Source organism: Heterocephalus glaber, unplaced genomic scaffold (genome assembly GCF_053883595.1).
Source record: "Heterocephalus glaber isolate CG9 unplaced genomic scaffold, H.glaber_assembly_v1.0 deba00001531, whole genome shotgun sequence".
Lineage (NCBI taxonomy): Eukaryota > Metazoa > Chordata > Mammalia > Rodentia > Bathyergidae > Heterocephalus > Heterocephalus glaber.
This window is the reverse complement of record NW_028258329.1, coordinates 21,537,609-21,554,007: the sequence shown is the minus strand read 5'-3', so window position 1 is coordinate 21,554,007 and position 16,399 is coordinate 21,537,609. Positions and strand designations below refer to the sequence as shown.

Below are 16,399 nucleotides of genomic sequence, written 5' to 3'. Positions count from 1 at the left end.
CAACTTGATATTATCCACAAAACCTCTACAATTAACATCATGCCTAATGATGAGAAATCCAAATTCTCATCACTTATGTCCAATATCATACTAGAAGTCCAGGCAAAGGTGATAAGAAAAGCAAACAGTAGAGATTGGGAAGGCAAAAATTTAATTTTGTTCACTCATGACATGATCACCTACATAGAAGACCCAAAAGAACCAACTTAAAAAAAAACCTGGAACTAAAATGTGCTTATAGTAATGTTGCCTACAAAGTTTAATACACAAAAGCCAATTGCTGAGCTGGGGGCATAGTTTAGGGTTAGAGAACTTGGCTAGCATAGGCAAGGTGCTGGGTTCAATCCACTCCCCTCCATACAACCCAAACAAATGTCAATTGCTTTCCTATATAGCATCAATGAACAAATGGGAATTGAAATTAAAAACACAATATTATTTACATTAGCACTGCCCAAAATACTTAGGTATAAATTAAAAAAAATAGGTATAAGATCTATATGAGAGAAATACAAATCTCTGATGAAAGAAATCAAAGAACAATTAAATAAATGAAGTTGTAGTCTATGTTTATGGCATAGGAAAACTCAATATAGTCAACATGTCAATTTTTCTAACTTGACCTATAAGTTCCCTGCGACCCCCATCAAAATCTTAGCAATTTTTAAAATGGATATTGACAAAATGATTTAAAGTATATAGAGAGATGCAAAAGACCCAAACTGTCAACACAATATTGAAGGAAAAGAACAAAGTTTCAGGATTAACACTACCCAACCTAAAGATGTACTAAGACCACAGTAATCAAGATAGTGTGGTACTGGCAAAACAATAGAAAACAGTAGGACAAAAGAGTTAACTTAGACATAGGCACACAGGAACAGTCTACTGATATTTGAAAAAGAGCAAAGCCAACACAAATGGAACAAAGAGAATCTTTTCAACAAATGGTGATAGAACAACTGGACATACAAGATAAAAAAAAAAACAACCTAGACATAGACCACATACCTTTCACAAAATTAACTCAAAGTGGTGGAGAGAGGAACAGTGAGAGCAAGATTTTTTTAGGGCAGTAAAAGTAACTCTGCCTGATAGTATAAAAATGGAGACCTGTTATTTGACATTTGTCCAAGCCCTTAGAATTCACACCAGTGGAAACTATGGACTTTGGTTATGAAGTTAACGTAGGTTCATCAGCTGTAACAAACATAAAACCCTGGTGAGGCTGTTGATAATGGGCGAGGTCATACACGTGTGTGGGCAAGGCATGGATGGGAAATCTCTTACCTTCTGTTCATTTTTGCAGTGAACCAAAAAACCTCCTCTAAAAAATAAAGCTTTAAAAAATAAAGTGTATTAGTACCTCTTATTTTTTCTACTACCTACTTCAGGCTGTTTGGGACTTCTTTCAACCTCTTCTGCTCTTTTTTAAAAATTAATTAAGTTTATTGGTACATTTTAGGTACACATAATAATCACATTCATCATAGGGAATTTGTACCTGTACATGATATATCTTTTTTTCCCATTCCCCTTCCCTCCCTTTAATACCTCCACCCCTCCTTATTTACAAAAGCTTTGTTTCCATTTTTTTCTTCTTTTCTCATGTTTTTCTTTCTCTTCCTTCCTTCCCCCCACCCCTCTCCCTAGTTCCCCTTCCCCTTTGAACATTTTCTTCCTATTTCACAATATCTATACATTTTGGTCCTCATTTACACTTTCGGTTTCTCACACCAGAGAAACAATGTGGTACTTAAACACGTGTGTCCGATTTATTTCACTTAAGAGTATGGTCTCAAGGTGCATCCATTTAGCTAGAAATGATATTCTTTTAAATATGGCTCAAAGATGTAAATGTTAGGAATACAGCACTACAGAGGATCTCTGTGGGATCTGTTCTGGATCTTGTAACCCGCTCTCTGAAGCACAGTCCCAGGCAACAGACTTATTAGGGTCCCCACTGGAATGATAGCGAGGACGGCAGCACCCAAGGCTACCAAAAACACAACAAAAATAAGCCACCTACATTTATAAGGATGCTACTAAATATCAAAGTAAATTTATTTCTAAATTATTTAAGAATCATAAAAGAGAAGCATCAACTCATATTATAAAAACAGTAGTAAAATACAGTACACAGGGATGTCATCTGGATGATAACAAAAGTAAAATAGTAAATGGAAAACAGTAACTTTTAACTTTTAAATACAAAGGCAAAGCAATTTAATAAGAAATTTTGTTAGTAAGAAAAATATATGTTCCACATTTTTATTACATACTGTACAAAATAAAATATTGCACCTTTAAGTCATATAATAAATATATACAAAGAGTATTTTACAAATGATCTTTCTTTTAATTTAATAACTTTCCACAATCAAATGCGATTGACGATCAACAACTCATGGGCTGGTGTGTTCTCCTTCCTCCCACCTCCGTTCCCATCACCAAACCCTCCACATACAGTAGTGCTCATCCCAGTGCGGTGAGGCTGAAGTCAGAACAGAAGAGACGCGGTGCTCAGAGGACGACAGACACTTGCACAAGCACATCCGCAGCCAGATCCAAAGCCAGGGTGCTTGGTTCACTTAGTGACAGGTCCAGAATAGCCTGCCTCAGAGACGAGGCTGCCAGTAGATTGTAGGCGGCAGTGTGCAGGCAGCCAGGACACTGAATGAAAAAGTGTCACCACTTACTTGGGGCCATGTGCCTTCTAAAGCCACAATGAGTAGAATACCAGGAAAAGGTCCTCATAACCAAACCAGCTTTAGAGCTTATGGTTCAGAGCTGGTTTGAACCTACATCAGCTACAGCATTCACCCCAGATTGCACCTCCACCTTGCCTCATAACTAGCACCAGCCTTGCCCCAATCTGAATCCCACCCAGCTCTGTCTTAACCTGGCCTTCACCCAAACCCTAACCCCAAAAGCCAACTCTAGCCTTAGCTCCAACTTAACTTCCCTTCTTACCTAACCTAATTTTAGCTCTAATCTAAAACTAAAACTAATCCCCAATTAGTTTTAAAATCCTTTTCCCCAAGGTCTAACCCAAGTCCTAACTCTAGCTCTTGGTCCCCAGAGTGTCACTTCCATCCAACCCAAATTTACTTTGGATCTATTGAAGAATCAGCTCTAATCCAAAGAGTTATTTATGATAAACAATTCTTTTTCAACTAACACATTTCTTATTTAGATTACTTTCTTATAAACTTTCCAAAATAAAAATCCTCAGGAATACTATTTCATACATAAATTAGGTCTAATAAGGCTTTGAATTACTGTTTTGTGCAAGAGAATAGTGCTTAGAAAAAGTTTCATTCACAGTTCTTAGAAGAAAACTTTCAATGTACTTCAAAATCAATAGAAAAGGTCAACTCCCCTCTTCTTTGATTTTCAAGATGCCTCATTTGGTCATGAATAGATTTCTGTACTTGTGAAAGTGGCAGCAACAATCACTGACTCCTTCCACGAGTGTCCTAAGAGCAAGGATCAGATGCCATCCCCTCGAGACTCCTTGGGTGCATTGGTGTCATACACATGTCCAGAGAAATTCTTTCTTTCATAGACTAAAGGATCTATGAAATGCCATGAGCATCTGAACATCTGAACAATTACTGGCCCAAGCTTTAAAATTTTAAATACCTTATAAACTTGTCGAAACTCTGCAGTGCGAAAGAAGCAGGAGTCAGCAGTTACTGTGTTTCCCAAGTCTTCAGGATGCACTACTCTGTGCTAGGCTGTAAGTCACAGCTTGTGATGAAGCAATCTTGATCTTGTAGTTTCCCTGTCAGGTGGACAGGAAGAGTCCCAAGTGTGCTGGCTCATGTGCTGTGGCGTTCTTGTTGATCCCAGAATACATCATTTATAAGAATTGAATTAAAAACCAACCATGGGAAAATTTCACCTTACAAAATTTTAACAGTGGTGTTTTGCATGAACCTTGGTTTCATCACGGAACCTACAGTCTTCAGGAAATATGTGTTTTTCAACCAGAGACATGGGTATGAGAGCTTTTATGTCGTTCTTTTCTCATCAGAGCAGCATCACAATCCCTGCAAAGGTTTACCCTTCTTGGCATGAGTGGCAGCACCTTTGCTTGTGGAGGTCCAGGGAACACAAGTTAAGATGCTTCACAAATGTACAGTAGTGAGTTGTGTCTGTGCAGTCTCCTGCAAAAAAGAAGAATAACAAATCCTTAACCTGTGGCTCATTAGAGAACTAGTCAAAAAAAGTCATCTGATTTAACAAAAAGCCATAAAATGAGAGTAGGGAGTGAAGAGAAAAAAACCAGCCTGGGTTTGGGCTGTGGCACTGGAGTCAGAATTGGTCTGAGCTCACTCTGTCTCAGTCAAGTGGCCTCACTTTGCTCTGGGATCTCATAGGCCCTGAGGCCACAGGCCTTCTCTCAGCTCAGAGCAGCAGCACTGAGGATTTGCAGGCTTAATGGAGCCCTGGACCATTAATGGAGTCCATACCAAAGCTATGGATCTGCTTGCTCTCCAGAAAAGTAACATACACTGAATCTGTCAAGTATCTGGTGTGATACAAAAATATTACGAGTGCTTAAATTTTAAAAATGTGTTACCGTAAAAGACATATTGCTGTTAACCTCCCTCAAAATATTCCCCTTCATTTTTTAAAAAAATTCTTTTATTGGTACATTTTAGGTATACAATACATTTACATTTATCTTTGGGTGTTTGTACCTGTACATGATGTATCTTGGTTCTTATTTTTTCCCCCATTACCTATGCACCCTTCATCCCCTCCACCCTTCCCTATTTACATAGACTTTGTTTCTATTTTTTTTCTTTTCTCATAATTTTTCCTTCCCCTTCTTCCCTTTCCCCTTCCCCTCCCGACACTCCTACACCTTTGGACTTTTTCCTATTTCAAATTATCAGTTATTCAGTTTAATCATTTTAATCCTTATTTACACTTTCAGTTTCTCACACTAGAGAAACTATTTGGTATTTACACATGTGTGTCCTATTTATTTCACTTAAGAGTATGGCCTCAATATGCATCCATTTAGCTGTAAATGTCTCTAGTTTCTCGTTCTTTATGGCTGAGTAGTACTCCATTTTATAAATAAACCACATCTTCTTTATCCAGTCTCCAGTCGATGGGCACTTGGGCTGTTTCCAAGCTTTAGCTATGACAAACTGTGCTGCTATGAACATGGGTGCACATATATTGCTGTGGTATGATGCTTTTAATTCTTTGTTCCCCTTCATTTTGAACACACGAATCCATCATACTTGCCACTTTCTCAAGCAAGTCTAGAAATTCTCTAAGTCCTCTTTTGTGAACATCTTTAGTTTTGCTTTCATGGCTACTTCAATGTCTTGAATCGGTTCAGAACATTTGTCTCTCATGGTCATTGTGACTTTGAGAAAGAACCAGAAGACTTGTGGTGCCCAGATCTGGTGGATGCGGTGGATGAGGACTCACCTTACTGTTTTTACTATCCTGCCTTTCCATTGGATGGCACTCGGCAGCTGCATCACTATATGTCTGACACTCAGGAAAGAGGACTTCCAGAATGCTTCAGAAAGTGGCAAGAAAAATGGCTAAGTGGTTAAAGCAAGGGGGAGTGTTTTGAAGGGGATTCACGGCAATGTGTCTTTTACTGTAATTCATTTGTACAAAATGTAAATATTCACCATATACTTTGGTCACCCTATAACTTCTGCACATGTGCATAGTCCCAAGCCCACCTGCTGCCTCTCTGGCTCCACAGAGGAGACGACCAAGCTCAGAAAGGAGCACACAGAGAGATGCCCTACTGATTCAGCCAGCCCTTCTCTAGACAACATGAAAGTGCCAATCTGTTGTCCTAGGCCACTGCATCCCTTCTAAATGCCCTTCTGACGTGACTGAGGAGGGAGGCCAGGCCAATGGTGGTACCTGAGAGGGTACATACTCTCGCAGGAAGGCCCATGGCAGTGCCGCCAGGAAGTTGGTTTCTTTCTCTGCACACAGTGACCATCGGGCACCGGCTTGCAGCTCCGCATGTGGACACAGTCCACCTTCCGAGACTGGAAGCCCCGGCCACAGGCTGCCGTGCAAGGCCTCCAGGGCCCCGTGCGCCAGCACACCTCACAGGCCCCGGACGTGCAGTTCCTCCAGAGGGCAGGTCTGGAACAGAAACAGAACGTGAGCGAGGAGCGGCAGGGTAAAGGCTGTTGTCCTGCTGTGTATTCTGGGTTTAAAAGCTTGACAGTTAGGGGCCTACTCATCAGGACACTGATGGGCACTATCCACAGTAGTGGTCTAATCATGACCATGATAAAGATAACTGGATAACTTCAGAATCTAGCTAATTTAAAGCCATCAAAATGACCACACAGTCAGCCAAAGTTGCCCTAGATATGATAAGGAGGTTCTGGAAAGGGCCACAAATACATGATAAAAGGGGAAGATCTATTTTTAAAAAATTTAACCCAGTACACATTTAAGGCTTTTTATGGGTATGAGGAAATGAAATGAGTCAAACATATACCTGATGCTGGATAAAGTTCAAAACATATGGTGGAAACTGGTGAGTGGCCAAACTGCCACCAGGACAACAGCCAAGGTGAGCATTCACATCAAGTCACAAGGTGGAACTGGCTCTGGGGAGGGCTTTCCTCCCCCACCAGTGGCAAGTGTAAGGCTTCCTTCTTCAACAAGTCCCATGAAAACTGAGCCATCCCTTGCTTCTATGCCATGCAATCTAGAATAACAATGACAGTGTCCCCCGTCCCTGGGACTAGGAGTCCCTACCTAGATGCACCCTGACAAAAAAGGCCAGGGCTACAAACCATGTGTTTCCAACAACTTCCAACACCAGGCCACACACACACATCAAAAATAGTCTCTCCTTTAGGCAACAAGGAGAAGTACTTACTATAATGTCCCCAGTAAACCACTTCAAATGTGTTAACAAGCCTTAAGTTTTCTGTTTTTATTAGCACTTGAATCACCCTCCCAGATGAGTAGCAATTGTACATGAGTGATCTTGTCTCCTCACAGGAACATTAGGCCACACCCAGACTTGTAACCAGGAACTACCACAGGCTACTTCTTGGGAAGCACAATAGGTCTCTGACTCCCCTGCCTTCTCCAGCAGACCAGAAACTCAATAGTCTGAATTTTGAGCAGATGTTTACCCCGGAGAGTACAGACAGCCAGGTGGGGCCAATTTGGCATGTCTGTTCTGTTCCCTAGGGCAGGGACCCTGGAAGATGTCTTGGTGTTGCATGAGAATGTCTTTCCACCCCAAGGCTGAGGGGAAGAGGGCCTCAGCTTGAGCTGGTTCAGTAACTGACCTTCTCTTAGGAATCTGGAAGTTGCTGGAACAAGTTATATAAACTTGAAGCTGGGCCAGATAGATAAAGAAGATGACTTTCATAAACAGCAAAGACTAAATAAAAGCCATGTACAACAGCATAGATGAGAGGAGAAAACAAAAACAAAAACAGTGCCTTTTCATTTCTTGATTGTAGTCCTTCCTGAGACCTGACTGCCTTATTCTTTGGATTCTTTGACATATTTTTGTATTCCTACTAAAGGCTCCTTATCAGGGCACATAAATCTATGAGAAATGTCAAGACACCACTGGAAATTCTGTGGCAATATTACCCAGAACGGAAAGCAATACTGAGATTAGCCAGCAGAGGGAGACTGTACCAAAGAGTTTACCAAACAATACTGTTCCTCCAAACTTCATAATAAGGTTTAGGGATGGGGTTAGGGAAGGGTTGTCCTGTTGACTGCTTCTGTTTTCCCCAGTGGGCCTGAATCTTAGGGGCCTAAAGTTGTCACTCTGAACAACAAAGACTGAATACTCATCAGCGATCTCCCTATGTGGAGATCAGCTTTTCAACTGAAAAAGGTTGAACACATATTCAAAAAATACTCAAAGAATATGTCTAAGTAAGGACACCCAATTGTTGTAGACAAGTATTGTGTGGTCTTGTCTTATTCATAAATCCCTTGACCTCTTTGCATAAATCATTCCAATTTGACTTATTGTTTTCAGAGCACAGGGCCTTAACTAACATAACCTTTTCCTCTGATGGTGGGCAAGGCCATCCTAAGTACAAAGGGAGCCACGGAGTTGCACAGGGAGCTTTGGACAAGCACAGAAGCTGAAGCCCAGGTCATCTCAGAGGTGGGTCCTCTGGGATACAGTGAAGGAATGCACAGTGGTCCAACAGAGGGCGCCACTTTATCCCAGCCAGGATGAGTGGGGCACAGTCTGGACACCAAGCTATGCACACGCCTAGGGGCTCGTGTTTCTCTATGTGAAACATGAATGCAAAAATGGCAGCTGTTCCTACTAACTTTTCTCCATTTCTCATTTCTATTCACTCCAAGGAACTAAAAGGACATTGTGCCTGGAACACAAAGACAGAAGGATTGAGGTTTGGGTGAGGCTGTGAAGGGAAGCAGGGTTTGAGCATGTGGTATTTCATAGGCTAATGGAAGATGTTGGCCCTTCTTCTTCTTAGGAACAACCAAAGCCTCTAAAATGATTTTAATCTAGCAGGGAGTTGGGGGTATGATCAGATTTGCATCCTGGAACACTGGCTCAGCTGCAGTACAGAAGCTGGGTTGGAAACAAGCATGTGTGGGTGGAGGGAGCCCAGTTGGGTGCCTGCAGCTGTGACCTGGCCAAGGGTAACATGGAAAAATGAAAAAACAAAGATGGATTCAAGAAAAAATATAAGGAGTCAAGATCCATCTAATATAAAAAGTAATCAGAAAAGTACAAATTACAATGAGATAGATTTCTCATTTATCAGACTGGTAAAATTTTTTTGAATTAATGAAAGTATATATAATGCTAATGAAGAGAGTAATAATTCTCACATATTGGTGGTGAAGATATTTTGACGGCAGTATGGTAGTATCCAAATGAACACACTTATCAATTTAATTCCATAACTAAAATTTTACCCTATTAAAATACTTCCTTTTGTGTATAAAGATATATGTTCCAGGATGTTAACTGCAGCATCTGTTTGTAATAGCCAAAAATATCAAACAATCAAATGTCCACGGGCAGTGGAATAACAGAATATTAAATACAACAACTAAAAAAACATAAAATCAATCTTTGTCAACTAAGACAGTAAAACAGTCTATATTTTTAGGTAGAAAAAGCAAATTTTAGAAAGATACATATGGCGTCTTAAAATAAAAAGCTCAAGCCCCTCATAGGTATTTGTCTTGTAAATATGTCTTTGCAAATGCAAAGGGAAACATCTGGAATGATAGGTATCAGTCCATCTGTGTGTGGTCTCCATCTTCTCAGCAAACTGGGAGCCAAGGTTGGATGTGGGGAATGAGGGCGGCTGTTCCCAACATTTTCCACCAGAGAGGAAGAGTTCTGGCCTGAAATTGTGTCAGGGGGAATACAAAATGCAGCTAACTCTCATTGCCAAACCTTCCTGCAGGATTAAAATGGTCATCCAGCCAACTGTCAAGTTCATCCCGTTTTCTCCAGCAACACTCAGGATGTGGAGGAGGAAAACAAAGCTAGATGTGGAGCTGCTTGGGTGCTGACACTATACTCACTGAGGTCACACAACAGGAGAATGATGGGATGGCATAGCCCCCCAAGTTGTGTGCTCTCTGGGCCGTCCTCCCACTGGTGCTGGTGGGGTACCATTCTTCAGGGTGGGGGAGCTACCAGATAGCAAGAGCCTGAGTCTCTGGATGACCCCATGAGCAAAGCTCTTCTCCCCACACCACCTTCCTGTTCATTTCATATGTGAAACACCTCTCTTGTGTAAGCCCCTTCGCAAGATAAAAGTTTATTTTATTCTCAGCTAAACCACTGTGCCAACATCCTAATCAGAGCAGTTTTAAAAAAGAGGAATAAAATAGTTCATAAGAACATTGGAAAGATTTAATCTGTAAAACTAAATGAAGTATTACATACAAACTTTTTATAGAGAAGAATTTTTGCCTATTCTCAGTGTTACCCTCTTTTCTATTTTAAGATGCTTGCTTTCTATCTTTATCCAAATAACTATAACCATAAATAGTACATATTGACTAACAGTTCAGAATAATATGTACTGCTGAGGATAGCTCTAAAGACAGCATAATTTAATGGGAATCGTCAATTATGAGAAGTGGTAGGACCAAATAACTCCATTTCCAGGTAGCTTTGGTCCCTGACTGAGGCAGAGGAGCCAGGGCTGCCCGGGGTTGGCCCAGTACCTCCTGTCCTCACAGCTGGAGTCTGAGCTGTTGTGGTGTCCACACGCTGCGTGGTGATGCTGCTGTGTCCTCACCATACGGCCCAGGCAGCGTCCAGGACACTGGAACAGAAGCAAACGTAGTGTGGGCCACACATGTGTTATGCACAAAATCACATAGGTGGTACGATAGCTTAAGGCCAGCTGCAAGAGGACTGCTGTCCCAGGGAGTGGGAGAGGCCAGAGGCCACCTCTGCAGCCCAGATGCCCCTTCTGCAGAGCCAGGAAAGACACCCATGCTTTCTCTTCCCATCTATTCCCCTTGAAACCTCTACCAGATCTGGGGAGATGGGCAAACGACAGAGCTAATCTTAAATCGATTGGGCTTAATTAAGTCTGGAAATAACTACGCTTAAAACCACAAGTTATCACCAAGTTTGTTTTTTTTCTGCTCAGAGTGAAAATGGAGGGTGATGCGCTAAGGTGAGTGGAATTACAGAGAAAAAAATGTTTTCAAAGTTCGATTTGCAGTTCTTCAATTTTTACATAGTCATGATCCCTATTAACCATTCCTTACAATTTGTTTTATGTTTGAAAAGTTTTTTCCCGTTATGATGGTTTTATTTGCATTTCATTACTTTTAGAATTAGTTCTTTGGTGTATGTTCTGTGTCTAGTCTCTGCTTCAACTTATTTTTCTTATTATAGATGATCAAGTTTTCTCCGTTTTTTAAACTAAGAGCTTTATTGAGCATAATTCATGCAAATCACCATTTAATTTGTCCAATCTCATAGTTTTCAGAGTTGCCTTACCACAATCAATTTTAGAACATTAACACTGTCCCCCAAAGAAATGCAATAGAATAGCCTTTAGCACCTACCCCAAATCCTTCTACTGCCTTTTCCCCCAGGCTAGGCAACCATGGATCTACTTTTTGTCTCTATGATATACCTATTCTGGACACTCTACATACAGGATATCATGCAGTGTGAGTTGCTCTGTGTCTGTCTTCCTTCTCTTACCACAGTGCTTGAGGTTCCTCCATGATGTACAATGTACCAGGACTCTTTTCCTTTCAATGGCCAAATAATATTCCACTGCATAAACACTCCAGGTTATCTACTCCTCAGCGCTTCCTCCACTGATAATTGTGGGTTATTTGTGTCGTTTCTACTTTTTGGGTATTACAAATAATTCTGCTATGAACATTTATGCACAAGTTTTTGCATGGGCTTATGTTTTCATTTCTTTTGGATTTATACCTTAGAATGGAATTGCTGGTTCATATGGCAGTTGATGTTTAGCTTTTTGAGGGCCTGTCCAACTGTTATCTAGAGTGGCTGTGCCATTCTACCCTTCCCAGTAGCATTGTCTGTTCTGGTTTCTCCACATCAGCACTCACTTTCATGACTATCTTTTTAAAAAAACTAATCCCATCCTAGTGGGTGTGCAGTGGTATCTTACTGTGGTTTTGATTTGCATTTCCCTAATGACTAATGGCAAGCATCTTTTTATGTGCTTATTAGTAATTTGTATATGTTTAATCAAGAAATATAATCCAGATCCTTTGTTCATATTTTTAATTGAGTTATTTGTGTTTTTGAGTTATAGTTTTCAAAATGTATTTTAAATATGTGTTCCTTTTTAGATATGATATTTGAATTTTTTCTCCCATTCTGTCATCTGTTTACTTTCTTGATGACATCCTTTGCAGAATAAAAATGTCAGTTTTGATATAGTTCAATTTATCCATACTGATATTTTCCATTCAGGAACATAATAGGTCTTTTATTTGTCTAACATTTGCTTTATGTGTTTTAATAATGTATTATGTTTTTCTTCATGAGTTTCTATATATTAAAAAATTGTTTTCTAAAGCATTTTTTCAGATCATTATCTTTATAGTACACAATGTTTACATTCCCAAGCACTCTTAATTAAAATAATTTTATTTAGGGCTGGGGATTTAGCTCAATGGTTCCACTGCCTGCCTCACAAGTGCAAGGTCCTGAGTTTGATCCCCAGTACCAAAAATAAAATAATAATTTTATTTAGGGTGGCATTTAGGACACAAGTTATGAGATCTTGTGCAGATATCATTCACATTCCTCCTTTTTTTGAAGGCTGCTTTTATTCCTACTGCCCTACTGGATTCATCTTGGAGTTTCTGTTATTGTGTATTTGTTATTGTATACTATCGTATGTGTTATTGTGCAGTTGGGCCCACTGTATTTGAAGGGCCCAACTTGGTTCACCTTTATACTGGAAGACAGAGACATTGTCATTTCCAAATGCAGACCTTGAGGTCAGAGATGAAAATTCATTTCAGAGATCAATCAGGACACCCTCCCCCCATAAAAAAGTTTATTGCAGACAAGGAGATGATTACAGAGAGCCTTGTCCACACATGAGATTACCTGGTGGTCTGGTTCGATGACCCACTGAGCACATGGGTAACCAGAGCATGGCTTCCTTCCCAGAGGCCTGTCTTTAGGGTCACATGCCTTTGGAGACACCACCTGCACAGTTCCGCTGGCTTTTGTCTGCTTGCATGTCACTTGCCGACTGTGGAATCCTTCCCCACAAGACACGGAGCACTCTGACCACACACTTGTGAACCACCTAGGAACAAAGACTATAGGGCCTTAGTAAGGACTGGTGTGCTGGACCTTACAAATGGGCTTGTCAAAAGCAGGAGCTGACCTGGAACAACACTAAAGTTGTTTCAGGGCTGTCACCTGTCCCACTGGGAAGGGGCAGCTGCACAGATAATTCCCATCTTCTCAGACATTCTTTGACTTGGGGAGCAACAGAGTTACCATGTGGAGAGAATCATTGTAAGGCTTGGGTAGAGCCATCTTCAGGTTTAGGGAGAATGGTCATTTGTATGTCCCAGAGGGTGTAGCTAGGGCAAAATTAGGTGGAAATTTCAAAAAAGTAATTTCTATTCATTGAAACCTAAGGACAAAAATGTTTGTAAAGCATTTAAGTGCTATCTGCTCTCTAAGATACTCACATGTTATTTAATTCTTGTGTTATTTCCATTCTTATAGAGAATTAGCTAAATAAATTGAATATGGTCACATAACTAAACTAACAATAGGGCTGGAATTGGACTCGAGATTTATCTGGCCTAAAGTTCAAACTTTGATGATTATAGGAGGCTAAACGTGTGGATGTGGACACCTCTTAGGAATTTAATGCTTTGTTACTGAAGGTGTCTGAGCTGCTGCTGAAGTTCTGTGGAGCAGACCTTTCTAACCAAGGTCTATGGTTATACAAGGGCTCGTGCTTGGTCACTAAGTCTAGCTGAATTTCAGTACTTCCTTTAATCATAAAAATACGGCACACACTAGAACAACAATACCTGTGATTTTGTTATCATTGGAAATTAAAGGCATGTCCATATCACATTACAATTATGCCAAGCATCTCAAAACACCATTTATATGCATGCCATTTTAAAATTAAAGTACAACTAGATTTTGTTAGTGTTAGGAGGCAACTCTCACTATATCATACATTTAAAATTTTTTCAAGAAATATATTTTAATATAATCGGCTTCCTTTGTAAATCACATGTGTTATATTTTATATATTTAAAAACCTTGTCTGAAGAAGTATCCATAGGCTTCTCTGGTTTACCACAGGGTGTCATGGCACAGACATATTAAGATTAAGAACTGTGATGTGAAGGGATTTGGGGGACTGGATGACTTCTATAGTCTCTAGTGGGTAGGAAAGTGTATGACCCTATTAATTCTAGGAGTGTGCAAAGCTTGAGAATATTTAATAAACACAGATGCTACTGAATGTCCCAGTGTGCATCCTATCTATTCTGTGAAAATCAAGAACTGACATATAGCAAGTTTCCTCAGATCTGGTTTCCCCGGTTACTGTAGCAGGAGCTTACTGCTTTCTGAATGGTGACTCTTGCAGGAGACCACAGTATTGATTATGCCCAAAACAGGCTGGAAGCAGTGCAGGTTGTGAAGAGTTACGCCCACAATTGGCTTGTTTTGAGAAATGAGTCCAGCTGAAGCCTACATGCCAAGGTCAGAGTAACTCACACCCAAATTCCATTCCCACAACTAAAACCTTCTTAACTAGAAGGACAATGTTCTAATTACAACCATATATTTTGTCTTTTCTATTCGTAATTTGAGAATGCTTTGTCTTGCCCTTCACAAGCCTTGCTTATATTAATTTCCATAGAAACTGCACAACCGTGTATCCTTACACATAGTACTGCCCTTGTATGTAACTTACCTTTACCCCAACTGATTACTAATAAAGTGAGTAGCTTTGGCTGTTCAGTGCCTTTGTCAGTTTTACCAGTATTGGCCATTCTGGCACCCTGCTTTCTGTCTCTTTTAGTTCTGTCTTTTAGGTTTTTTTCCTCAGGCTTGCGTCATACACTGGGCAGGAGACTGAAGCCTACTGCAGAGGTTTCTGGTAATGTTTCAGCATGAGATCTTCCTTTCAGTAATTACAGATATTCTTTCTTTAATGACCTATAAGTTTAACAACTGTTGGACTTATGACCTACTGCAAGGACTTATGACACCTCTCTCTCTCTAAAAGTTCTGTGAATCTTGTTTATAGAGCCTCGATGTCTTTGTTTTGTACAATACATCTTGTTTATGCAGTATTATAACTTTTGCTGATTGTAGTGTACAGTACACTATTATAGTTTTATGTTCTGTTCTACATTACAGTACTGCATGTAAGAGTTATGCAAATAAAACCAAAGTCATCAAGTTGGAGTTTCTTTTTACCATTTCTTTGTTTTGAATATTGTAATGTACATAGTATATACAATTCCTCATTTAGTGATGAGTTCATTTAATGACCTAGTTGCAGGAACAGAACTTGGTCATGAAATGAAGTATGCCTCTATCCTATTGTAGTTTAGGTAATTCACTAAGCATGTTGTGCAAATAAACACAGCATTCATGAAAAGACAAATATCTTCAAAATATGTATTATTTCTGTAATGTTTGATACTAGGGAAAAATAAGCTACCTGACATTTTTTTGATATTGAGGCAAAACAAACATCCTCATATTTTGACTATTTTGATGAAGAAGAGAGTGATTTGGAGCACAGTCTTATGATGATATGATCACATATGATACTGGCAGAACAGCTGTGCCAAAGGACCAGAAAAATTTGTCAGTGCATTCTTTTATTGGGCTCACTTCTTAGGACTATTTGCTTCCAACAGTTCCTCAGGTGACAATAAAACTGGTTCATTTGGAGTTAAATAAATTCTCAGATATAAACAAATTATTTAGAAGCAATGTTACCTTCGAAACTCTTTGATTTGTAGAACTGTATCATATCAAATGGGTGTGCATGCTTTCTCAAGGGATATAGATACACTTCCAAACCACAGGCAACAACTGAACAATTAATTTCACTGTTATTCTTGGCTCTGTGATTTTTTTATGTGTCTAAGTTTTGTCTTATACTTCTGGATAGTAAGCTCCTTTACTACATGCTTTGTATGTCTTTCCATCCTCCTAGGTATTTACTGTAGAGGCAGACAGAGTAGTGGTTCCATTAATACCAGTTTCACTGTCAAGGATATTTGGGATTTCCAGTGATTTTTACAGAGTCCAGCAGGTTCATGGTTTTGATATCTTATTTTCATTGTCCCTTGCAATGACCTGCAGAAGATTCTTCATTAATGACCCAGAATTGCACATTCAAAACAGATCTTCCAGCTGTATCAAATGGGTAATGAATGTAACCTTGAAGAATTAATTCATGGAAGCTGCTAAGATTCCAGAAAAGAGCATGTGAAGAAATACAGGAATAGACACTTTATTGATTTGCTAAATATAATATCTGAATTTGTTCTGAAATTGTAGTTATTGATGAGCACTGTCTATATCATTGCTGTATTGTGAGATATCCAGATTTTCTGAATAATTTTCATCCCTGCCTTTTCTGACATGGGAGCTATCAGCAGAAGCCAGCTAATGTGATGATTTGTTGGTGGCTGTTACATTTTACTTTAAAGGTAATTGGAGAGCATGTGTTTTTAAGGGAAATAAATCACTTGAACTATTTTGATAATATGATATTTAAAACAGATATTCTTTGTTTAATGACATATCTGCTTAATGACTGTTCAGACTTATGACACATCTTTTTTTTTGTACAGTTCTGTGCACCTTGTTTATAGGGCCTCA

The 16,399-nt window shown here is 39.6% G+C and overlaps 1 protein-coding gene across 9 annotated transcripts in view; it reads right to left on the bottom strand.

Moving 5' to 3' along the window:
- Positions 1-2,030: 2,030 nt before the first annotated feature.
- Positions 2,031-16,399, bottom strand: part of Adamtsl3 (ADAMTS like 3) — a 350,115-nt gene continuing 335,746 nt past the window's right edge. For 6 of the 9 annotated variants that reach the window (XM_087188551.1, XM_087188548.1, XM_021264893.2 and 3 more), the window contains 4 exons: positions 12,617-12,821; positions 10,222-10,322; positions 5,930-6,144; positions 2,031-4,172 (listed from right to left, as the gene is read on the bottom strand). In XM_087188551.1, the coding sequence (XP_087044677.1) occupies positions 4,066-4,172; positions 5,930-6,144; positions 10,222-10,322; positions 12,617-12,821 (628 nt within the window). In that variant the 3' untranslated portion in view covers positions 2,031-4,065. Of the gene's footprint in view, positions 4,173-5,913; positions 6,145-10,221; positions 10,323-12,616; positions 12,835-16,399 lie in introns of those variants that run through there. The other 3 variants (XR_015441834.1, XM_087188547.1, XM_087188552.1) reach the window with 3 other exon arrangements.